We start from the raw sequence: 26,655 nt of genomic DNA on the forward strand, positions 1-26,655 counted from the left end.
GAACCGCAGATAGCAATTAAACAAAGTTCAGACACAAGAAAAAGCTATAGACTAATATAATACATGGGATTCTGTAATCCCTGTTTAAACTGCAGTCACTAATTTCTTTATAATTGGGGATTTGTGACACAAGTAGCAGATTGTAAGGCAAAGACGTCAGACCTCGACTATGATGACATTATTACAGTCGAGTTCTGACGTCACAATGCCTACTGCCAGAGCCAGCAGCCGAGGTGAAAGGCAAGTAAGGTCACAGAGCATAATTAAAGCATCTGTTTAAAGCAACAACTGGAACGTTGCTTTTTTTCTTCTGCTCTACTTTATTAGCTTACAATGACAAGCAGAGGGAATATGTTTATTTTTTCCACTCCTTAGATAGAGCAAAGCTAGAATCTTTCTGCATATTTCTATATGTTCTGAGCTACTTCAGCTTTTTTTTTTTAACTGACTTAAACTGGACTGTTTTTATTTGTATTCTTTATGTTTGAAAACATGCTTGCTCTTTTATATGAAAGAGCTACGCACCAAGGTTTTAAGTGGTTCGTGGGAAAAGTGATTGTGCAACCATGTATTATAAGGGATAAAGTACCACCTGGAATACATGATAAGGATATTGCAAGTCACGGAGTAGTTCCATAACCTTATAAAGGAAATCGGCCTTCGACCTTGTTATATGTTATAATGTATTGTATAATGCATGCATTATGTATAATTGTTATTCTTATTTTGTAAAGCAGGGGGTACTTTATTACTTATATAATTACAATCAAATCGCCGCAAATCACTCGTAAAGTAAGGTGCTGAGGACGTTTAATCCTGGGCAAAGCAACATTCTAAAGTGAAGCACACAACTACTTGACAGACCATCCAGGCGGCTGTGCTACAGTATGCCTTTTTTAAGAATCAAACGACATAGGAAAACAGAAAATTAACTTCCAGCAATATATCGCAAAACAAAAACATTTCTTCAAAGCAAACTAAAATTGCTTTAACCCAGTTATACAAAGTAAAACTGGAATGCCAGTCCAGACACCAATAACGCACATCAAAATATTAGTGCAATTATACTTGCGTACAGCCAATAAAACCACATCCACTGACCCCTCCTAAAGAATCTGGATCCCCAGAGCTCTCTCGTCATGTGGGTCAGTGGTGAACGCTGAACTACTTGCATTATTGTAGTTACACTCCCGTGGGCAGTGACATTTAGGTGGTGTAGTATTCTGATTAAACAGGCAGATGAAAAGACGGTTTGACATGTTGTTTTTGTTGCTGTTTTAAATAGTGCAAGCTCAACCTGAAGGTATTGGAGCGCTTTACAAGAGCACCAGTTACATTACACAAGGACACATTATTTTTTCAAGTCACAGGGAGATTAAGTGGTTTGCCCAGAATCACAGGATGTGGAGCCTATGCAGAGACTCAAACCTGGTTCATAAGGGGTGCCACAAGGGGCACAAACTAAACATCTGCCCTTACAGCTGCACAACGCTCTAGATTTTGTCAGGAAAGTGGTGCCAGCCTGAAACTGCAACCTGTGGAGTTCATTGCAGTTAGTTTCTGGTCTTGCTACTTCACACCCTAGGTTGTGCAGCCCTTGGAGAGTCTCTGTGTGGGAACCCAGACATGTGCAGCCATATCCTGTGCTATTAAGGCCAGCCCCCTAGAGCCATCGCGGGACCCAGAGTTTCACTGTAGAGAGTTATTTGAGACCATCAGGAGTTTGGCGATACTTCCCCCTTGAGCAATTAGTGAACACTGTTTCAAGACCACCAGAGCTGTTATGCATTGGAGCAGACATTAGGTTATGTATGACTCTACAGTTAAGAGCCAGGCTAACTGGGTAAAACAGGCATTTCCCCTTTGCGCTGGCTTCTTAACATGTGGGTCACAGCTGCGCAAATTCCATTTTTCCCACTCATGGACTAGGGAGGCAATTATCCAAGAGAGCATGCAGGTGCTGTTCTTTTGGTCCAGTTTCTTCCAAATCCTTTAAAGTACAGTAGAATATGGATGCCTAAAACTGCTGGAAGGTGGTGGGAAGACCATCACATTACCCCTGTTGAGATATGAGAGTGTAAAGTGTGTGCCACTAGATCAATGTGTAACTGCAGCACATATGACTACACAGTGATTGTGTTTTCAGAATGAACGATGACTGCGTTTTCAGAATGAGTTTGGAGAGGTAGTACTTCCTCTCCTGTGAAAATCCAGAGAATCTGGTTGACCAGTGATCAACCCAAGTCCCATCCCAGGTAAATTGAAGTGAGAAATACCATCTGTCATGGTTTATAAATTGTGGTGATATTGTAAGGTCTTGGTGTCAGTTTGTTGCCTCTCACAAATTTGTTTGCTTTATTGTGAAATAAACTGTAGACACAGAGGGAGGGGCCTGTTCACAAAGGTAAACTTAACCATGCTGATTTGGTCATGTGTAAATTTACTCTTAACTCTGAAGTAACTTTTGGTTATTTACCATTTCTCAACATACATTTTCTAAAAAAAATAGACATACATGCACCCACCCGCTGAAACCAATGTGAAGCTACTACTGGTAACTTTACACACGTAGGCATAGGACTCAACCATCGAGTACAGGGAAAAGTAAAAATGTTTATTAAAAGTTCAAGAAAATGACTAAAAATATTTTAATGTTAAATATTATTCTAAAATATGTTTATATTTATTTAAAGCTAGAAGAAATACACCAAATTGTTACAGCACTATTACTTTGCAAGTGTAGTTAAAAAAATAATTTACATGTATTTAATTCATGCATAACTATTTAAAGGTTTCTTTTTTTTTTTTAAAGTCTCACATACAGTAATATGTTTAATTGTATATAACATTTAATAAAAATTACAAACATTTATGTACAGGATTACCTTGAATTCATTCATTTTAACAAAAAACGAAGTTACATTTATTTTATAATGTTAATACGTTTATTAAAAAATCCTAAGAAAATAATGTTTTTTTAATTAACTATAATAATTTAACATTTAATAAGCTGAGTGTATCTTTTTTTAAAGATGAAAAAGGTTCATTGATTTCAATATTATTTCCTTAGGGGTTTTATTTTAAGTCTCTGCCTCCATTATTTTCTATTGAATGGTATAGTAGTTCCAGTGGTTGGCAATGTGTGGTGCGGGGCTTACTCCAGGTCTCAGCAAGGGGTGGGGGGAAAGTGTGGCGTTTCACCCTGCGGAATTCTGCAGTTACATAAAACCTCCGCAGAGTTCTGTGAGCAGGTGGAATCGGCATGTCACATGGCTCTTTAGCACCGGGAGCTTGTCTTGTGCTTCAAAATCAGCACGAACAACGAACAGCACCTAATGCCGCGCCAGAGGGCAATGCTTCTTTGCAGCCGCTCAAGTTTATTTTCTACTCGAGTGGCAGCTTTCTCACCCCTAACGGTAGCGACTACCTGCGACTGCCTGCATTGAGAAAATCTCACTGGGTTCCGCAATAGTGCCCGAAAAATGCACTAGGGGACAACAATTCTCGCTCACCGACTTAAAGTTGGCAAGCGACGCACAAGAAAAAACTCTTGTCACGCGGCGGTTGGGGAAGTTTCGCCGGAACTCTGCTTCACAAGAGTAACGCGGAGTGGGAAAAACTCTGCAAACTCCACCAGCAGAGCGGAATTTATCCCACACCCCTTGTCTGAGCTGGAGTATATTTACAACTGTGGTGAGACCGTTTTGAATGTAGTATGTTTGAAAATGCAGTTTGTGAATAGCAATTGGCTTACTCTTTTGTGGGTAGGAAGGTTAAACCCTTTTTAGCCCTCCTAAAACTCCCCCTCACTCCTCCCTAAACGCCTCTTATTCATAATAAGCATGTCTCATTTTCCAGCCATTCCTCTGTCCCTCTCATTTTTACTACGAAGACAGTCTTACATGTGCAGAAATGTCCACATTTGCGGAGTTCTCCACATAAAAATGATAGGAAAGCCGGAGGTCTCCTCATGTATGAGGCTAAAAATGCAGGCTTGATAAGGCCCCACTGCCTAAATTGCCACACCTACCAACACTCTCCCATATTATACATAAGCACTCTGTTAAATTGGTAGTAAGATTAATACCCTCTCTGAGCCTTGGGTAGGTGTGCTGTTTCTAGTACCCCTCTGGTAGGAAGTGAACAACGTCCAGACCCTCTTGTGGGGGTTAACTCCTTGTGGCAAGAAGTAAAAAGATCTTCATCCCTCTGCTTTGAAGTCACATACTCGAGCTGGAAAAGTCCCATGAATTAAACTAATATCCCTCTGGAAAAATTTTGAAAACTAATGTTATCGCAATAATATGCTGCAAGAGCCTGAACAGAGCTGTCTGTCACAGCTAAACAGTGTAAAGAAAGCATTGGCAAAGCCAATAGGGTTGGTGTTGGCTTGCAGCCTTTTGACAATTGCAGCTTTGCTTTGTCATGGCTGCTATAAAATGCAATTGTTTGGGAAGCTGGGCCTGTGTCAATATAAAAATAACACTGGCTAAGGGCAAAAATAGGTTTTTGGTCTCAAAAAGTACACACAGCCCTAGAAGTGCCTGGCTCTGAAGGAAACTCGCTTGTGTGTGGATGCGCTCCTTGGGCAGAACACCATCACTCACAGTGAAGAGAGCCAAAGGGTGAAGTGGACTGACACATATTGCCCGTGGGCAGAAGAAATATGTGAATGACAACAACAGACCGTTGAATGGAGAGGGCTGGTCGAAAGCTCCTAAAAGTATATTACGTGTATAATGTTAGTAACATCAGAAGATATTGGCTAACGCCAGAAGTAAAAAATAAAAAATAAAGACTATTAGGAAATGTAACGATTTGAAAAAACCCTCTAAACATTCAACGTTCTATAATCGCCAAAGTGAATGGAACTCCCAGACAGAAGATGTTTAAGTTTTCGTTTCATATAAAAGAAACCATATTCTGCTAGCCATCGGCCACTCACTCGGTTTTCCAGTCAGAAGTCCTCCAGCCTCGTCTGTGGCACACAGGGCCACTCTGCCGTCGCTCAGCACCACAGCCACATGGCGCAGGCTGCAGCTCACCTGACGAATACCACTGAACTCCAGTGGACACCGGCTCGGCTGGCATTCCCCAGCCGAATAGAACCACAGCGATGAGGACAGATTGGGAAGAGCGTCCCCTGCCAGTACACCGCTCTCCGATGGTCTTTTCTTCGCCATGACCAGTCCAGGACCGTAATACCAAGAGCGCCGAACGCCTGCCGATATTATATACACTGTTGCGTGACAGTTCAGTTTCGTTTCCGGAGAAGGCGGTGACGACTCTGCCCTCGAGGCAAACCCTGTCTACGTAAACCTTGGAGCAGCAGCAGCAGCAGAAAGGAAACCGAAACCAGAACTCCGAGATTGGAAATGCAAAATTGAGTCCGAGGAACGGAAAACGTGAATAAAAGGATTTCACAATCTAATTTCAAAGCATCAAAACCGACGCAGTCAGTACAGTAGTTTTACGAACTTGAAAAGAGAGACATTTTTATTTAAAAAATCAAAACCCCCCAGGATGTTGCGGGATAGAGTTGCAAATTTTGCCGCAAAAAAATTAAGTTTTGTTGCATTATTCCGGTACTTTATTTTACTTGTAATCATTCCTTTTCAGCCCTAGATTAATGGAAACTCTTTTAGCAGATTATTACTGTTAGACGGACCGGGAGGGTCGGCCGAGGACAAGGGGAGAGGTCTCCGGGGAGAGCCGTCTCCAGCGATCGTACAGATGAATAACTTCCCCCCCACAGATATACACCACACAAGGATAAGATTTAGCGTTCTTTATAGGTGATTTCTTAAGGTACGATGAAATGGTACAAGGAGGTCTGGACTCAGGGGTCCCCTCGATTCGAGTCTCTTGGTTTGGGGAAAGGGGGTAGCGGGACAGTCTGGTTACCAGTCTGGTAGCTGAGATGGTATGGTGGATAGCTCACAATCCTCGAGCTCGGTGTTCTAGCTTGGACGGGCCGCGGCAGCGCCAGCAGGTCCCGGTGAAGATGGTCGTTACACGGTCCGCGGCAGCGCCAGCAGGTCCCGGTGAAGATGGTCGTTACACGGTCCGCGGCAGCGCCAGCAGGTCCCGATGAAGGTGGTCGTTACAACGGTCCGCGGCAGCGCCAGCAGGTCCCGACGAGGATGGATGTTGCAGAAGGCCGCGGCAGCGCCAGCAGGCAGGGCTACGGCAGCGCCAGTAGTCCGTCAAGGATGAGTTCTCTCGGTGTCTTTCGACTCCAGGATACAACTGCCCTCCTGCTCTGGAGCTGCCCTAGTTATAGGTCTGGCGCCCTTTGATGTCCGGACCCTCGCACTTGGAGGTCGGGGGGTCCGGGATGAGGGAGTCCAGACACCCAGCAGGGGGTGGAGCCAGCGCCTGGGGGAGCTGGAGGGTGATCGGCACCTGGCGGGGGAGAGCCCTCGACGCTTCTTTCTCCCATTGACCTGCCAAGTGGTCCGTTCACCTCCTGGGTGGATGGTGGTGCCGGGATGTCGGGGCCGGCCAGGCCCAGGGTTAGGGTCGGGCTGAGGCCGCGCGGCCTCGTGGCGCAGTGTCCAAGATGGCGGCTGATCCGGCCGGGGGAGCCGGTAGTGGTTCGGCCCCATGATACATGGATGTCCGGGGGCAGGAGTTCCGTTGGGAGACGGGGTGCGGGTTGCCCTTGGGGGTAACACCTGGGAGTCCGGGGTTTGGGCCCTGTCGTGCGGGGAGGGAGCAAGCCCTTCATGTGGCCTGTCCAACATGCGTCCCCCCCAGCTGAAGGCGGGGAGAGTCACCCATCCTCTTGGGGACTCTCCTCGTCGAGGCGGAAAAAGCGTGACAGGCCATCTGCGTTGGCGTGGTCTTGGCCCGGTCGATGTTCCACAGTGAAGTCCATTCCCTGCAGGGAGATGGACCAGCGCAATAGTTTTGGGTTTTCCCCCCGCATCTGCATTAGCCACTGCAGGGGTCGATGATCGGTTTGCACCCGGAAGTGGGTACCGAAGAGATAGGGCCGGAGCTTTTTGAGGGCCCACACCACTGCGAAGGCCTCCCTCTCGATTGTGCTCCAGCGCTGTTCTCGGGCCAGGAGGCGTCTGCTGATGAAGGCCACCGGCTGGTCAAGACCCTCGGGGTTCAGCTGGGAAAGAACCGCCCCGATGCCGTGGTCGGAGGCGTTCGTTTGTACAATGATTTCCCGACTGTAATCGGGGGCCTGGAGCACAGGGGCGGTGCACAGGGCGGCCTTCAGCTTCTCGAAGGCCGCTTGACAGTCGGGGGTCCAGTTAATCTTCTTCGGGTGGTTTTTGGACGTGAGACCCGTGAGGGGCCCCACAATGCTGCCATAGTCCCTCACGAACCGCCGGTAGTAGCCGGTGAGTCCCAAGAAGGCTCGGACCTCGGTCTGCGTGACGGGGGGTTGCCAGGACTGGATGGCAGCAATTTTGAGTTGCAGAGGGGCCACCAGACCGCTTCCCACCTGGTGTCCGAGGTAGGTCACGGACCCTTGACCAATTTGGCACTTGCCGGCCTTAATCGTGAGGCCGGCCCACTGGAGGGCCTGCAGGACCTCTTGGAGGTGGTGGAGGTGGTCGGACCAGTGGCGGCTGTACACAGCGATATCGTCCAGGTAGGCGGCGCTGAACTCTTCGAGCCCCGCCAAGACCTGGTTCACTAGACGTTGAAAAGTAGCTGGGGCATTCTTCATGCCGAAGGGCATGACCTTGAAGTGGTAGTGGCCATCGGGGGTAGAAAAGGCGGACCGTTCCTGGGCCCGGGGTGTGAGACCGATCTGCCAGTAGCCCGCTGTCAGGTCGAAGATGCTGAGGTAGCGGGCGGCCCCCAGGCGGTCGATCAATTCATCCGCTCGGGGGATAGGATGAGCGTCGGTCCGGGTGACAGCGTTCAAGCCCCGATAGTCGACGCAGAATCGGAGTTCAGGAGTGGTGCCGGGGGCAGCGGCTTTGGGGACCAGCACGACCGGGCTGGCCCAGGGGCTGTCCGAGGGTTCAATGACCCCGAGCGTGAGCATCTTGGATACTTCCTCTTGGATGCAGGCCCGCACCCGATCTGGTACGCGGTAGGCCCGGTGCCAAGCACCAAGGGGTGATCCCTGGGGTGAGGGAAAACAGTGTAGCAAACTGCAGCAGGAGGTCCCGGCAGCCCTGGCGTTGCTCTGGGGTGAGGGCATCGGAGAGCCGGACCCCGTCCACAGAACCGTCGTTCTCCTGGGTCTTCAGGAGATCAGGGAGGGGCTCGGAGTCTTCTTCCGCCCCACTGTCTGTAGCCATCAGGAGGCTGAGTTCCGAGCGCACAAGGTGGGGTTTGAGTCTGTTGGTGTGGAGGACCCGGAGGGGGTTCCGGGGGGACTCCATGTCGATGAGGTAGGTGACGGGGCTCTTGCGTTCGACCACTTTGAAGGGCCCCGTCCACTTATCTTGCAAGGCACATGGTTCGGTGGGGGACATCACCCACACTTGTTGACCAGGTTCGAATTCGACGGAGGAGGCATTCTGATCGTACCATTTTTTCATGTCCTCCTGACTGGCCTCGAGGTTCGCTTTTGCCATTTCCCTGAAGCGCCGGGTCTGATTGCGTAGTGCCAGGAGGTACTTGAAGACGTCTGGGGGGGTCTTTAGGGGGGCCATCTCCCAACCTTCTTTGACTAGGCTGAGGGGCCCTCGCACAGGGTGCCCGTACAGGAGTTCGAAAGGGCTAAAGCCGAGGGACTTCTGGGGAACTTCTCGATAGGCGAAGAGGAGGCACGGGAGTAGTACATCCCACTGGCGACGGAGGGGCTCTTCCAATCCCCCAATCATTCCCTTGAGTGTGCGGTTGAATCGCTCAACTAGTCCGTTCCCTTGAGGGTGATAGGGGGTCGTGAATCGGTAGGTGACCCCGCACTGTTGCCAGAGGGACTTCATATATTTCGCGATAAAGTTTGTGCCTCGGTCGCTGACGACTTCTCGGGGGAAGCCCACCCGGGAGAAGATCCCCATTAGGGCCCGGCCGACCACCGGAGCTGTTACAGTTCGCAGGGGCACAGCCTCGGGGTAGCGGGTGGCGTGGTCCACCAGTACCAGGATGAACCGATGTCCTTGTGCTGTGCGGGGGTCCAGGGGCCCCACAATGTCTATTCCTACCCTCTCGAACGGGGTGGTGACCACTGGGAAGGGTTGCAGAGGGGCTTTGAGCTTACGGCCGCTCTTCCCGCTGGCCTGGCACGTGGGGCAGGACCGGCAGTGGTTGAGGACGTCGTTCCGCATCTTCGGCCAGAAAAAGTGGGTCACCAGGCGACTGTAGGTTTTGTCCTGGCCCAGGTGTCCAGCCAGGGGAACATCGTGGGCCAAAGTTAGTAGGAAGTCTCTGAAACGGAGGGGCACCACCAGCACTCGACTGGCACCGGTGACACGTGACGTTGGCTCGGAACCCCGGGCGCATCGGGGGGTTGCCCCGGCCGGCCGGGGGCGGGGTGCTGGCCGCGGGAGTGGCCGGGATGGTGTCTCTCCCTCGCCCCTGGCCTCCTCCTCCTCCTCGGGGACGGTGCTGACCTTGGTGGTTTCGGTTTTGCTTGTGTGGCCCTCTCCGGCCCACTCGGGTGCTTTCCCACCGGTCAGCTTCGGCGGCGAGTTGCCGTGGGTCAGTCAATTTACTGTCGAGGAGGTGCTGCCTGAGCTCGACGAAGCAGTTGTTAGACAGGTGCTCCCACACCATAAGATTAAAGAGTTGCTCGTAGGTCGTTACGTGTCTTCCCTTGATCCAACCCTCGAAGGTTCGGCTGAAATAGTTGACGTATTCCACCCAAGTTGTACCCGGGATCCGGGTGCAGTCTCGGAACCTCTGGCGGTACATTTCGGGTGTGAGCCCATATCGGGTGAGGAGGGCAGCCTTCATGTGGTCATAGGATGACATCTGATGATCTGGGAGCTGTAGTAGGGCATCGCGGCCTTCGTTGACGAACCTCCCCCATAGGCCGGCTCCCCAGTCACTCCGATCGATCCGGTGGGAGGTCATGGCGATCTCGTAGGCTTTGAACCACTGTTGTATGTCGTCCTCTCGGACATACTCTCGGACAACATCCTTGGGGATGTGGACTTTCTTCTCGGTTGCTCCCGGGGTGTGCGGTCGCTCAGGCACCCCCGGTTCTTTATTCTGTTTCCGAAGTTCTATTTCCGCCAGTTTGCGCTCGTGTTCGAATGTTAGTCTTTTTTCTTCGAGCTCTCTCTGCCTCTGTTTTTCTTCCCGTTCTTCTCGGAGCCGCAGATGTTCTAGATTTAGTTTTTGCTCGGCTAACTTTAGTTCACCGTCCATCTTGAGTCGTGCCATTTCCAACTCATGTAATCTGGTTCTTTCTCTTTCTTGGATCTCTCCCTGCGAGAGGCCCGTTCCTCGCTCCTCGGGAGCTGTGGCGTTCCCCTCTGGTGCTACACCGTTTTGGTCGGGGGATCCGGCGACCCCGGTTTCCGCCCACGACTCAAGGGCGTGCTTCAAATCGTCTTTGGTACTCAGGCCGGTGGTAGCAATGCCTAGTTCCATGTAGAATTGTTTAAGTTCGCGATGGCTATACTCTTCCAATGTATCCATCTGGAATTTCTCGGTGGAACCGCTCTCTTTGGTTGACATCGTGGTTTTGTCGTGGGGTGAGCTACTCTCTGTACGATTACGCGTTGATTCGGATCGCGCCGCTGGCCACCAATGTTAGACGGACCGGATGGGTCGGCCGAGGACAAGGGGAGAGGTCTCCGGGGAGAGCCGTCTCCAGCGATCGTACAGATGAATAACTTCCCCCCCACAGATATACACCACACAAGGATAAGATTTAGCGTTCTTTATAGGTGATTTCTTAAGGTACGATGAAATGGTACAAGGAGGTCTGGACTCAGGGGTCCCCTCGATTCGAGTCTCTTGGTTTGGGGAAAGGGGGTAGCGGGACAGTCTGGTTACCAGTCTGGTAGCTGAGATGGTATGGTGGATAGCTCACAATCCTCGAGCTCGGTGTTCTAGCTTGGACGGGCCGCGGCAGCGCCAGCAGGTCCCGGTGAAGATGGTCGTTACACGGTCCGCGGCAGCGCCAGCTGGTCCCGGTGAAGATGGTCGTTACACGGTCCGCGGCAGCGCCAGCAGGTCCCGATGAAGGTGGTCGTTACAACGGTCCGCGGCAGCGCCAGCAGGTCCCGACGAGGATGGATGTTGCAGAAGGCCGCGGCAGCGCCAGCAGGCAGGACGATAGTTCACAAGGCAGGGCTACGGCAGCGCCAGTAGTCCGTCAAGGATGAGTTCTCTCGGTGTCTCTCGACTCCAGGATACAACTGCCCTCCTGCTCTGGAGCTGCCCTAGTTATAGGTCTGGCGCCCTTTGATGTCCGGACCCTCGCACTTGGAGGTCGGGGGGTCCGGGATGAGGGAGTCCAGACACCCAGCAGGGGGTGGAGCCAGCGCCTGGGGGAGCTGGAGGGTGATCGGCACCTGGCGGGGGAGAGCCCTCGACGCTTCTTTCTCCCATTGACCTGCCAAGTGGTCCGTTCACCTCCTGGGTGGATGGTGGTGCCGGGATGTCGGGGCCGGCCAGGCCCAGGGTTAGGGTCGGGATGAGGCCGCGCGGCCTCGTGGCGCAGTGTCCAAGATGGCGGCTGATCCGGCCGGGGGAGCCGGTAGTGGTTCGGCCCCATGATACATGGATGTCCGGGGGCAGGAGTTCCGTTGGGAGACGGGGTGCGGGTTGCCCTTGGGGGTAACACCTGGGAGTCCGGGGTTTGGGCCCTGTCGTGCGGGGAGGGAGCAAGCCCTTCATGTGGCCTGTCCAACAATTACACTTTGAAATAGACATGTTTAAAATGTCTGAGAGTGTCTGTTTGCTATATTGTCCTTCGTGGTAACATTCTGAAGCATAGTTTAAGCCAAGCTAAATTGCACAGCGTTGCTAGACATCCTGTTTTCTGTGGCATTGTACTGACTTGGGGCTAGTGGTTCCAAGTCCCAGGACGCCACGTTTTGTTATTCCCACTATGTGCAAAAGCCAAACTGAGGGTTTTCCTGCAGCTGGCCTTCAATTACCCTAGATTACCTTTCCACTTCTTCTTCACCTGGCCTCTTGTTAGATTTCACAAACAGATCAATTCCCGTATTTGACTTGTAGTAGGTCTACTAGGACACTTAGTGAATTTATTTTGGCCAGAAACTGAAGACCTCTGAGGCGGAAGCCGGAGGCGCTGTGACTCGCATTTTAAAATTGTATTTTGTGTTTGAATTCACTTTTTAAAAAACTTCTGTACCTCTAAACAGAGCTCCTCTCTGTATTCACCGCCTTGCAGGCTCCATACCAAACAGCGGATCTAACGCTGCACCGTAGGAAAGAACGATCACACCGACGCCCTCGCTGCTCAGCGCGAGGCCACGCCCACCCGTGAGGCCACGCCCACTTCCCACCTCCCAGCCTATGAATAGCGCTAGCTGACAGCGCGTGTGCCAGAAACTGAAGACCTCTGAGGTGGAAGCCGGAGGCGCTGTGTCTCGCATTTTAAAATTGTATTTTGTGTTTGAATTCACTTTTTAAAAAACTTCTGTACCTCTAAACAGAGCTCCTCTCTGTATTCACCGCCTTGCAGGCTCCATACCAAACAGCGGATCTAACGCTGCACCGTAGGAAAGAACGATCACACGGACGCCCTCGCTGCTCTGCGCGAGGCCACGCCCACCCGTGAGGCCACGCCCACTTCCCACCTCCCAGCCTATGAATAGCGCTAGCTGACAGCGCGTGTGCCAGAAACTGAAGACCTCTGAGGCGGAAGCCGGAGGCGCTGTGACTCGCATTTTAAAATTGTATTTTGTGTTTGAATTCACTTTTTAAAAAACTTCTGTACCTCTAAACAGAGCTCCTCTCTGTATTCACCGCCTTGCAGGCTCCATACCAAACAGCGGATCTAACGCTGCACCGTAGGAAAGAACGATCACACGGACGCCCTCGCTGCTCAGCGCGAGGCCACGCCCACCCGTGAGGCCACGCCCACTTCCCACCTCCCAGCCTATGAATAGCGCTAGCTGACAGCGCGTGTGCCAGAAACTGAAGACCTCTGAGGCGGAAGCCGGAGGCGCTGTGACTCGCATTTTAAAATTGTATTTTGTGTTTGAATTCACTTTTTAAAAAACGTCTGTACCTCTAAACAGAGCTCCTCTCTGTATTCACCGCCTTGCAGGCTCCATACCAAACAGCAGATCTAACGCTGCACCGTAGGAAAGAACGATCACACGGACGCCCTCGCTGCTCAGCGCGAGGCCACACCCACCCGTGAGGCCACGCCCACCTCCTCGCTCTTTAAATGTGCCTCCCTCGCAAGCGCAGCGGACGAGCGCAGCGGGAGCGCCGTTTGCACGCCGAAGGCGCGCCTAAGGCAAGCCCATCTGCGCCCGTCCGCGACCGACCGGGACTAGGGGTCATACCCCCTACAGGCTCCAGCTCATCCACGGCCAAACCCATCCGCTACACTCGCAATGATTTACTAGCTCTTAACAAAACCACCACGGTTGCTGGATCGCCTCCATGCATCCAAACTGGCCCTGGCCTATCTTATGGACCTATCTCTTGCCGCTCATGTCGATGGTCAAGCCTGGGTCAACTTCCAACTGATCATCACACACTCCCCACCAGCAACCAGCTGGAACTGAAATGCCTATATTTTAATGCCAGATCTCTTCCCAAACATGCATTAGACATCTGGGACATACTAACATTTAGGACCCCTGATCTGGTCTTTATTACCGAAACATGGTTATCTGACGCCAGTGCTCCAGACCTGGCCAACGCCCTTCCCCCTGAATACAAAATAATCACACATAATAGACAAAGTCAAAAAAAAGGAGGTGGAGTTGCTGTGATTTTCAGAGACCACCTAACATGTCTCATGGAAACAACACCTGTCTACCCCGAACATGAGATTCTTCCATTTAAAATCTTCGCGGAGAACCTCATCATACTAGCCGGTGCAGTTGTCTATAACCCGCCAGGACAACAAACCAGCATATGCACCAAACTACTGAATCAATTGCTTCCATCCTGCCTGAAACACAAAAATTACATGGTCATTGGTGACTTCAATGTCCACTATGAAAATACTAATGCACCCGGATCGTCACAGTTGAAGTATGACATGGAAATACTGCAACTTAAGCAGTTGGTTGAGGGCCCCACACACTCAGCAGGACACACCCTGGATCTCCTTTTTACTAACATTGAGTCGACTACCATGAAGGAAATCCTCCCCCTGTCCTGGTCTGATCATTCCATGCTATCCTTCTCCTTTAAACTCCTCGGTAAATCCGCGAAGCCTAGATCCACCCCTCTCACCACCAACAGAGCTTGGAGACTAATCAATGACTCCAACTTTCAAAATCACTTTCTTGAGATAGATGTCATATTGCAGGATGACTCCTCCGTCTGTAATAACCTCACTTTGCTAGAAACCAGAATTCGCCAAACTTTAGATAAACTAGCACCCATGCGGGAACTAAGAAAAAAAACAACTACCAGGGAAAAATGGTACACCCCTCTCCTTAAAAGCCTCAAAAAGGAATGCCAGAAAACTGAACATCGATGGAGACAAACCAAAGATTCAGAAACCAGAGCAGACTATGTCACTAAGCGGAAACAATATATTCTTGCCATTCGAGATGCGAAAAAAGCATTCTTCACGCAACGAATCCATGAAAACCACAACTCCGCAAAAGAACTGTTTAAAATTGTAAAGGAGCTTAGTAATCCATCCAGCACCTCACAAACCCTCACCCCCTCAACTGAGGCCTGCGAACGTATTAGCACCTTCTTTGTCGAGAAGATTAATAAAATTTACTCCACCTTCACCCCTTCACATTCCTCTTCCCTGCCCGATAACCCCGACGAAAATTCGCCAATATCAGACAAAGATAATGTCCATCCGGACGCAGGCAATTCCCCACGTCTAACCAATTTTCAACCACTTTCTGAAAACAAGGTACTATCGGTTCTAAAGACAATTAAATCAGGCTCTCCTGCAGACCCATGTCCTCATTTTGTGTTTTCTGAAATTGCACCGACACTCTGCCCTTTCATCACCAAACTTTTTAACCAGTCCCTCACCACCGCGTCTTTTCCAGAAACCTGGAAGCACGCATCTGTAACCCCCCTCCTGAAGAAAGCCGGATCCGACATCCTCAACCCGGAGAATTACAGGCCAATTTCCCAGCTCCCTTACCTCTCCAAGGCTTTGGAAAAAATGGTTAATATACAACTTTCCAAATACCTGGAAGACAATTCACTTCTGGACCCCTCCCAGACCGGCTTTAGAGCCAATAACAGCACCGAGGCAACGTTGCTGGCAGTGTCGGACAGTGTCAGATGCATCACAGATCAAGGGGGATCTGTGGCTCTGATACTGCTAGACCTGTCAGCGGCGTTTGACACGGTATCACACGACTGCCTAATAAACATCCTCCTGAGCAAAGGAGTGCAATCCACAGCGTTAAGATGGATTAAATCATTCCTTAGCAATCGCACCCAAGCTGTGCGCATGGGCCAATTTCACTCAAAACCCTGTCCCATCGGCTGTGGGGTCCCACAAGGGGCCTCACTAAGCCCCACACTCTTTAATGTCTACGTTTCATCTCTGGCTGACATTGGAAGAAAGTGGGGCATCGGCATATGTTCCTATGCCGATGACACTCAGCTGATGGTGACAATGGAAGGGTCGGAAACAACTAAGAAAAAACTACACAGCTGTCTCTCCGAAATGGCAGAATGGATGCGCAACCACTGCCTAAAATTAAATGCCGGAAAATCGGAGATACTACTGTTCGGAGGAGCCAAACTCTCATGGAATGACACGTGGTGGCCACCGTCTCTGGGATCAGCCCCCGTCCCGAAACAGTATGCCAGAAATCTTGGCATCATGATGGACGACGCCCTGTCCATGAAAGACCACATCCGCATACTCTGGGGCAAAGGTTTTGCAATTCTCAAACTCTTGGCAAAAATTTTCTCCTGGATACCTTTGGACTGTCGACGCACAATCACCCAGGCCCTCCTGGTTAGCCGCCTAGATTACGGCAATGCCCTGTTCGACGGGATGAACGAGCAACTGTTCTCCCGCCTACAGGTCCTACAAAACCAGGCGGCTAAACTGGTTTGTAACAAAGGCAAGCGAGATTCGGCCTCTGCATGCCTAAAAAAACTTCACTGGCTACCAATGCGTCAGAGGGCCACCTTCAAATTACTTTGCCATGCGCACAGAGCCCTTCATAAAACAGGCCCCATTATCCTTCAAGAGAAAATTGAATTTTATATCCCCAACAGGAATCTAAGATCCAACAACTCAGCTCTGGCGAAACCCAAGCGCATTTACAAAGTAAGGACTGGTGGACGCGCCTTCTCATACTTGGCGGCTAAAAGATGGAATGAGTTACCTGTGGACCTCAGACATACCACTAACTACCTCCAATTCCGCCAAAAATTAAAAACTTACCTCTTTCCCAAAAACTAACCCCCCAGCACAGTTTCAGTAGTCTTCTTTTCTTACAGCGCCGTGATATCCCATGGGATGAGTGTTGCGCTTTATAAATACCAAAATAAATAAATAAATTTGTTTTTTAAATTTGTATCTTCACTGTGTAGTTGATGTTTTATTTTTGTATAAGAATTTTTGTTTAGCTCTCCGAGAGATATTTGGCAGGGGTCAAACAAAATTAAATATAATAAAATAAAAAACACCACAAAAAGTTGAAATTGCAACAGAATATCTACGGTGCATTCCAAGACATGCTCCAAGGAACAGATAACTAGCATGGGAACACCATAGTGTGCTGTATGCAAGAACCATGAAGAACATAAAAGACATTCAACACCCAGTTACCGTGAACAACAGACATGGACCCAAACCCACAACACATAAAGATGTTTACGAGGTGCTTAGCAGACTTTATGGGGATGGTAGACTTTTTTTCTCACTAGTGGTACAGGAAAAAGGGTTGTGCTCCTAAACTATCAAGTTAAGTTCCACTGAATATCAGCATCCATTATGGTCAGACTGGTGTATAGGGCTATCAGGCAGGGCCTGAGGAGCTGGTTTGATAAGATAGCATGTGTGTTGATTTTTGGGAGGTTTGTGGGGTAGTGCGAACTTCTTTGTCCATTTCACATAAAAATGTGCTATCTGAAAATGACAGTGCACTAACACCTAATTCTCTAGTAATATATTTATTAAAAGTGACTCTTTAAAGATGAACTGAGAAACATTCCTGCCCCTGCCCTGATGGCCTTGTTATTAGTGAAGTAAGGGCCATATGTAGGTAAAACGTTTTTTGCGATTCTCAAATTGTGATTTTTAGGGAATCGCAATTAGAGAATCGCAGAATGCAATGTAGGTAGGATTTGCAAAATATTTTGCGAATCCTACATATTCCTAATTTGCAAATTGCAATTTGAGATTCTCAAATGAGGAATACCTTCCCATTCATTCCTATGGGCTAGAAGGCCCATAGGAATGAATGGGAAGACATTCTCAATTTGCGATTCCCAATTAGAGAATCGCAAATTGAGAATGCAATTTCAAGGTTGCAACGGTGTCAATAGGACACCCTGTTGCACCCCTGAAATAAGCATGTGTACACATGTGGTGCACATACATGCGCTAAGGGCATGTATGTACGCCACGTTGCACTTTGAAAAATGCAAAAAAGTGCATTTTTCAAAGAAATCGCAAATTACCACCAACCTGACGTTGGTGGTAATTTGCGATTCTTTAAGCCAAAATTGCACAACTTGGGTGCTTCCTACATTGCATTTAAGGAATCGCAATTTGGGATTCCTTAAATGCATTCGCAAAATAGGGAATCGCAAATTTTGCGATTCCTTATTCTGCGAGTGGGTTTTTGTCTCTTACATAGCACACTGCCCAAATTGCGATCGCAAACGCTGAAATTCTGCGAATTTCAGCGTTTGTGATCGCAATTTGGCTTCCTATGTATGACCCTTTTGAGGCAAGTCAGGGGTCATGTGTACCCTACATGTGGGCTAGATTCGTATTATGCATGGAGGAAACGTTTAGTCTCCTAAATCAAACCAAATAGATTTGTTTGTATGGCAGGAAAGCTGGCCTCAGATATTGGAAGGTGCTCTCATATGTGATGATGAAGAAGAAGGCGGCTCTGAAAAATAATGAAATTTAGGACCCAGTTTATGGGTCAAGTGCATTACAGTTTAGATTATTCAAGTTACTAAACCTGCAGGTCTAGTATAATTTTTATGATTATTTCGATGCCTGTCGCTTATGGTCAAAATACATGGCGGACCACAAAAAGTTGAAAAGGGCCATGGTGGAACAGCTTTTCTTGCTACATGAGCAGTTTTGTCTGTGGGCTAACTCCAAATGTAACCAGATTAGTTGAGGAAACTCTTCATTGCTTAACCAGTCATTGACAAAGTGAGTAGGTTTGGCTCTTGTATAAAACATGCATGAAGAGGTATACAACAAACATGTACAAATGTACGGATAGATCATAACACATGCACAGAGGCCAACACCACCCATTTGAATGAAGTTCAGCTAACATAAAAGCGCACATGCACACAGAGCAACGAGCACCAGTGATGCATCTCAAGGGAGCATTTAGTGTAGGGGGCACTGAGAAATGTTCCTCAGATACCCAAGTCCTCAAGATGCCAATTTCTAATGGAAAAAACAGAAGCGTCTGAAGTTGTCACAAATGACGTGTCACATAAAAACATGTCCAAAAAGCACATGGCTTGTGCTGCTTCACAGCTACACACATGGACGAATGGGGTAGAATAAAAAAGGTATATTTGCATCTTATAATAACTTGAAATATGTGTTTTTCTTTAAATATATATTCCTGTCTGAACGAAGAAGGGTCTTTAAAATAACATTTTAAAGTTATTTATTTATTTACGCTGCTCCTCTGCAGCATTGTCAGTCCAGGGGTAGGTCCTTTGTAAGAACCAGCTGTAATGAGGCATGTAAAAGTTGGCAAAGGTTCGCTGATTTATTTTACACCCGCACCATCCACTAAAAACAGATAAACCAGCAAGTGTTGTTTATAGAATACTGTGAAGAAAACAAAATCCATTCTGAAGCTTGTAACTAACAGCTCAGACAACTACCTCTTACACGTCATTGTTAAAATTAGTCCTAAAAATGTTTTGATGTCCCAAGGCTTTTGTTGCAATGTGCATTTTATATTTTCCCTGCTAAGGCCCTACATTTGTACGTGCAATCATTTTTAGCAGCCCAGTTATAATATTTTGTGGGGCGTTAATAAAATCGTATTAATATTTTGCTTTTGGCACTGAGGCTGTGGCTATAAGCAGCCCAAATCAATTTTTCTCCACCCATACATCGCTGCTTTAGGTTTGTCACACTGAAGACTCTGCCTCTCCGTTCATGTGTTCCTGACAAGGTTGTGGGTGCAACTGCTTTTTTTCAACCTGAGCTAAACAGCATATGGCATCCATCCAATGAGGGTGGCACAGAAATGCTTCATCTCCTACCCCCACCACTCACACTCACAGATGTCTCCCTAGGTATATGTATCTAAATGGCAGTGAGAGCTGTGCAAGTGAAACAAGAGGGGGCGCTATCCCTGCTTTCCATCATTAAATCTTTTTAGCCATGTGTTCAAATGATTACCTTCCCGTTAGAGAGACAATTGAGAAATGTAGCAATCAATGACCATATCTGTGCAATTTACCTCTTTATTTTTTAAATATGTGATCGAAAAATGGGTCTTATGCTCTTTCTGAAGAATTTTACTCAACAATTGTTTTCTGCGCACCGAGCGGCACCATAGTCAGACTCCTTTGTTCTGTGATGCGCGTGCAGCTCCAGATCACCACGCCAGAGAATGCACGCTCTCAACGTGATGTCCCACAGGTTCCACAGACATGATCGCAAATTTGCTTCTGTAGTTCATAATGTGGCAGGAGGAAGCAGCTATTACGGGTATACAATGGCATGTAGTTACATGTGTACATACAGCCAATAAGAAGTCACAATTATTTTGCTGTCAGCCGGGAGCCCTTTTTTTAACGGCCATAATGGTCAAAATTGCATTCATCGCTCTCCTTCACTGATATTTAGATTATTTCCCGAAATCACAAAATGCTGGAGGGTCTGAAAAATGAGTGGGACTGAGTTTGAGATTTAATGATCAAATGCAGGACCAGCTTTAGCACGGGTGTCTCCCAGTGCAACAATCTTTGTTGGCATCGCTCAACCAACATGGCTCCTTATTCACGAAATCCCTCACTATTACCCTCCACCAGTGCCCCTCATCTCTCGGTAGCCCCACTCTCACATACATTTCATTTGTTTTATAGCGCTATGTTGTGGTTTGGCTCAAGGGAGTAGCTAGGAAATTAAAGTACTCCCCACTTTAAATCAATGTTCTTATGGCACCAAGGAAGGGAAGCAATTAATTGCGACCCTCTCCAGAAGATCTTGCTTGTCTCTTCCATCCAAGCATCTATCCATTTATCCGTCCATTCACCAGCTGATATCCACCATTCAATTTTTCATCCTTCATTCAGTCAGTCACTATTCAGTCCATCCATCCGTCCCAATCCATATCAAAACCTATTCATCCATCCATCATAAAGCCTAGCCATCCATTCATCCATCCATTCAACCATCCATCCATCCTTTCACTCAGTCTTCCACCCTTTTACTTATCCATCCACCCTTTCATCCATCCATTCATCCATCCATCCTTTCAATCATCCATCCATTCTTTCACTGCTCCATCCACCTTTTCACTCCATCCAGCCATCCTCCCTTTCAGTCATTCATCTACCCTTTCACTCATCCATCCACCCTTTGACCCATCTATCCATCCACTCATCCATCCACTCATTTAACCTTTTACTCATTCATTCATCCTTCCACTCACTCACCCATCCACCTTTTCACTCATCCATCCATCCGCCCACCCTTTAATCCAGCCATCTATCTACCCTCTCTTTCACTCATCCATCCATTCTTTCACTTATCCATCCTTACACTCATCCATCCATCAACCCTTTCACTTTGTTCATCCATCCAGCTTTTCACTCCATCCATTCATCCATCCTTTCTCTCATCATCCATCCATCCACCTTTTCACGTATCCATCCATTCACCCTTCACTCCTCCATCCATCCATCCATCCATCCATCCATCCATCCATCCATCCATCCATCCATCCATCCATCCACTCTCCCTTTCACATATCCATCCTTACATCCATCCTTTCACTCATTCATCCATGAATCTATCCATCCATCCTTTCACTCATTCATCCATGAATCTATCCATCCATCCTTTCACTCACTCAGCCTCCCACCCTTTCACATAAATTATAAGTCCTGCTGAGCTGCAGACAGAAGAGGTCCATCAAGAACTCCACTCCGGCTGTAGCTACTATAGCTGTAGCGGGGGTTGACGATGCCCTTGGTTTGGCTTGCTGTTCCAGAATGGGAATGTTGGGAGAGGGAGGCAGAGTGTGGCAGTGTGATGGGAAGTGTCCCAGATGCAGTCCGTTGGTGATGGTATTGAAGATCTGGGAATAAAGTTTTTGTAATGACTTAATGTCTGCGAGTCATTTATAACAAAGACTTACCAAGTGGCAATGAAAATTCTGTGCTGGGGGCAAGAACATCCATCACCACGCTAGGAAAAAGCTGCAAAGAAAGGAATTAACATTTTCACACCTGTGGCTGAATCTGGCGTGTCAGCGGTAGGAAACTAAATATTTGATTTCTGACAAGGTATCCAGCAAATTTCTGATTTATAAAATCTTACAAGTCGGGTAGTGTGTGGTAATGACAACATCTTGTTTACTTACAAAATGTGTGTGTGCAAGATTCTATGTCAGGAAACGGAGGCTTCTGATTATGCTTCTCTTTCTTTACTGAAGCAAAATCAGCAGCAAATAAACTTTAAACTACATAACCCATGATGCTTAGAAGGGGGGACTCAGGGGGTGCAGGGCGCGAGCCAGGTCTCCCCCTGGGTGGCTTCGCACAATGGAGCGGCCACCCAGGTGTAGGGCAAGGGAGTCAATTAGGATGGCGCGCGGCGCAAGGGAAGGTCATAAGTAGGGGGAGGGAAGGGCGGGAAAATCACTGGACCCTCGGGAGCGGGGAGGAGGGGCTGGTTGAAGTTTTGTCCCACCCACCCACCCTTTTTTTCCATAGCCATTGTTTTATTCCCCTTTTCTTTTGGTTGGCCATAAGCTGGTATTATTTTTCTTTTGCCACACTAAGACAGGTTTTCCTTTTATTTTTTCAGGCCTGATAGTGTCCTGGGTAGGCGGGGTTTTGCTGGGGGGGTGGGCAGCCTTGAGCGGGTTAGCCCATCCTCCAACGGGGGAGGGGGGGGGAGCAGTCACGTGAACAGGAAATGAGTATTAGGGGAAGATGCAAACAGGGGTCAGTATTCTGGTTAGGAGTGGGGTTTTACATTGGAGGTATGTTTTGGGGAGATTTGAAGACAAACTTTGGAAAGTTATTTCATTGCAGAAAATTATGATTTGGCACCTGTCTTAATAAAGTGGCCATTTTGCTAACAAGTAAGTGGTGGTTTGTGAGTTATTGTGCGATGACATCACTCCACCAATCACAGAGCCGCTCAAAGGGTATTTAACATAATAACACCAAAGTACATCCTCTTTCTTTGCTGCTGCAGGAGCGAGTTAAGCACATGTTATTTCTCTATTCTGATACATGTTAATGTTATGGTAATGTGTTTTGGATTGTAAAAGTTGTCAATAGTGAAGCGTTTCAGCGCTCGCATAGCAGCGATTTGCTGGGTTTATTCAGTGAGTGTGTGATTCTTTAATATTACATTTGTGGAGCGGGACAGAGTTTTCTCACTTGCTTGAGGAGGCAGTTTCCCTGCCAATAACCACGCACATGTGCGAGCAGCCGATCGGAGTTAATTGCTTTCCGAGCGTCTCCTCACGTCAGCGCTGGTGATTTGACTCTCTACCCCGGTCCCTGGAACGCCCGAAGGGGCGTAAAAACGTTGTAAGGCTATGCCCTAGGAGAGCTCAAGGGGATGGCTCCCTCCTCTAAAAAACACCATAATTAATCAGGCAAAATTTTGTTTTTAATACCTACTGTTTGTTTTAGGTCTGAGAACTTGAGGCTTTAGGCCAGTGAGAGTCTGGTTTAATTAATAAGGTTACTTCACCCCTGAATTGCTGTCCCCCTGAACCTCCTTTAGTAAAGATGGTGTACTACGCCAAGGAGGATGATGAATATGCAGATTATAATGACAACGCTGAATTCGAAGAGGTGTCTTATGAGTACCAAATGGAAGAGCAGTTAGTAGAGGCCCTGGATTGTCATGTGCAGGGTTCAGTGAACAGAGCTTTGATTAGGGCATTACAACCCTTCTCTAAACCCCTAAACAATTATGGTAAAAAGAGCTCTAAGTGCCTCGTTGGGTGAGCCTTCATTTAATTCCTCAGCAGAGGTATTGTCCTAGGTGGCATCGTCAGTCCTTAAGGACTTTGGGTATGGCAGTCCTTTCCCTTCTGGCCCATCAGGTAATTCTTCCCTCTCTAACCCTGGGAAAGCGGAGGAGTCCTCTCCTGCCACACAGCACGTCAGATTCTGACCAGGACACAGAGATAACTCGCAAGGTGGTAAAACGCAAACGTAAGACTAACCTTATGAGTACAAAGGCCCCAAATAAAAACCTTTTATTTGACCCAAGGAATATTATCCACCCGAGATCGAATGAATGGGTACCTTGTGTAGAGGTGGCGCACTATGTCCAAGATAATATTAGACAAAGCTTTGAGCGCGAAGTGCGCACTACTCTTAAATCTGAATGCCCTAGACCCTCCCTAGCAAAGTAACAGACACCCCAGATTTGGACCCCAACGTGGCGACCTGCCTTAAGAAGTTTGCCAAAGATCCCAAAAAGGGATTGGATAGGGCATGGAGGGGATGCCAGGACAAATTACTAGATGTATCGGGACCCCTCACTCAAATCCTCGATCTAGCGGTCAGAGCTAAAGACTCTAATTTAACTCTTGATCCGACTGAAATCTTAGAGTGGGCGCAGAGAGCCTTATGCTTTTTGGGGAACGCAAATTGCGCCCTATCCACCGAGTGCAGAAGATCATTTCTAATGAGAATCGACCCACAACTGGCAGACATGTCCACCACAGAGGCAGGCACGTTAGCTAACGGACTGTTGCGCAGCGATAAATTTGTCAAGGAGCTCAGGAAATCTCTAGCTACCTTTCGGCCCTAGACAAGGCCCAATCTTTGATCAAAAAAGTTTTCCACAATGGCCTTTTTCCAGGGCTGGATGCTTCAGGGGTCGAGTGACCGGTTAAGGATAATACCAGGCCTCCAGAGGTTTCGAAAATCGAGGTCGTGGTGGCGCCACCCTCTCAAATTTCTACCCCACCCGTAACATAAGTGGCATAGGCAAACAAAACCGAGGTTTCTACAGAGGACAAAACAATTCTGGCAACACCCCCTATGCAGGTAAGCCTTATTCAGGCTAGGGAGGTGTTGGTGGGAGGGTTGTGGAAGAGACTAACGCAGGATCCTTGGGTACTTCAGACAGTACAGGGCTTTTGGATAGAGTTCTATTCGTCCCCACAGCAGAATCACAGACCTCAACCTCTAAATCTTTCTCTAACAGAGAGGTCTTTCATAGAAGAGGAAGTGAGGTCACTAAGGAAACAAACATTGGCATAGCCAATAAGTCTCGCTTTTGGGACCTTATAAGTATTTAGTTATGCAGCACAATATCCTTGATGCAACAACATCAACTGTTGCATGGGTAAACACTTATAAGGTCCCAAAAGCGAGACCTTTTGGCTATGCCAATGCTAGTTAATTATTGTTGTTCAGCCCTCATCATCCTCGGATGCCAGTGTTCCGTTGACACATCACAGATTTACAGCTGGAAAGATTTGTGCAGCAAGATGTGTTATGTGGTTATGTTATGCTGTTGCCATTTGTACAGCACACAGTCTGCCGTTAGTATCCTGTCCTGCTTGGTTACGACAGTAAGGGTCTGATTTGACTGCTGATGACGAGTTTCAGATAATGTCATTGTCCCTGTCTACCAGTTTGGTGGTAATTCCCAAGTCATTGACCTTTGGGCCCATGATGTGGTGTTTGGGAGGACAGGTGGGCGTGCTTTACCTATTGCTAACCCACCTTCTCCGTCGGTTGTGTGGCCGTGTTGTTGCTGGATATATGTCATGTCTGATATATATCAGATGATTGCAAAAGGAAATCGGTCACTGTCCTAGTGTTGAATCCCATCGCTGCCTGGTCACAAGATCACAATTGCATGGATTTATTAACTTTTTAGTTGCAGAATTTTCAAAGTGCCACTGTTGTCATCCACCTACTTCCGGACACATCGTTATGCAGACACTGCATACCAGTACTGATGCTGATGTGTTCCATGGTGACCCTGGTTCTTGCAGCCCACACTCGACCACCTCCCCATATGCAGCTGATTGCAAAGAGGAGGAGCGCAGAGGTGACAACCTGAGGATGTGGCCTAACTACTAGAGCTGTTGACTTGGACAATGGGGAAGCGATTTCATCATCTTGTGATTCTGGGCAAATCACTTACTCCTCTCCGTACCAAATAACAAATTAATGTGTCCGTCTATAATGCATCTGATGCTTGTGTAAAGCGCTGATACCGTCGGATCAAATTCGCGCTGTATAAAACTTCCCAAAAATAAAGAAGCTTATTTGTAGCAGTCCGAGTCTGAGATGGAAATCTTCGAAACGTAGCAGAGGCAAAATCAGAGAGGAGGAGAAATCCCTACAAAACTCTAACAGCAGAATGGCGATAGAACATGGCTTCAAGTAGTGTATGCCTACAAGTTAACGCTGCATAGATAACGTAGATAGGAAGAGCAGTGTGCACTAAAACAAGCAAAAAGCCTGGAGGAATGCTCCTGGGACAGTACGCAGCTGCAGATAAAACAGCTATTGCGCAACATAAAGAAAAACATACAAAATTCATGGAAAAATGCCCAAATAAGGCAAAAAGTAATATTTATGACCTAAAGGGTTCTTAGAGCGGCAGCCAATTAGGCTAAAATGTTTTGATCACTATTGTTGAAAACATTCCTAGGAGGAGCAATTATCTCTGAAGTGACATTATTTAACAAGACAGACAGTGAACATGTTACATTCCCCCATCACGCAAATCAAGACCTATAAGTGGCCTATCTGAACGAGAAGGGAGAGAGAAAATGTGGCGCCATCTCAAAATACACAAAAACAGTCAGAGGACACAGAACACACCACCTTAGAAGAGACACAACACCTTTGGATTTTGGGTGGGGGGGAGGGTTGGAGGTATGGAGGTGGCAGCATCAACTTAAATGTGCGAAGGGGTACGAGGAGGAAATAAAAAAGGAATGGAGGGAAAGAAAGACAGAAAACGAGGGTGAGAGATGTTAAGAGTAGTGTGGTAGAATGGAATAGCAAGAGGAAGGAAGAAAGGAAAGAAGGGAAGATGGTGGAAAGTGGTATGGAAGGAAGAAGAATGGAAAAAAGACAAAAAAAGCCCACTTACATGAAACAAGACGCACGGCCGCGAGACACGCTCTGTGGTGGGCTCTCTTTGTGGTGGGGGAGAGGGAGGGGCGAGCAAGA

General features: G+C 47.9%; 1 protein-coding gene across 1 annotated transcript in view; it reads right to left on the bottom strand.

The window, feature by feature from the left end:
• LOC146866328 (E3 ISG15--protein ligase HERC5-like) overlaps positions 1-5,262 on the bottom strand; it is a 389,340-nt gene extending 384,078 nt beyond the window's left edge. The window contains exon 1 of the mRNA XM_085635608.1: positions 4,946-5,262. Within this exon, the coding sequence (XP_085491734.1) occupies positions 4,946-5,183 (238 nt within the window). The 5' untranslated portion in view covers positions 5,184-5,262. The remainder of the gene's footprint in view (positions 1-4,945) is intronic.
• Between the last annotated feature and the right edge of the window lie 21,393 nt (positions 5,263-26,655).

This window comes from Triturus cristatus, chromosome 2_1 (genome assembly GCF_964204655.1).
Source record: "Triturus cristatus chromosome 2_1, aTriCri1.1, whole genome shotgun sequence".
Lineage (NCBI taxonomy): Eukaryota > Metazoa > Chordata > Amphibia > Caudata > Salamandridae > Triturus > Triturus cristatus.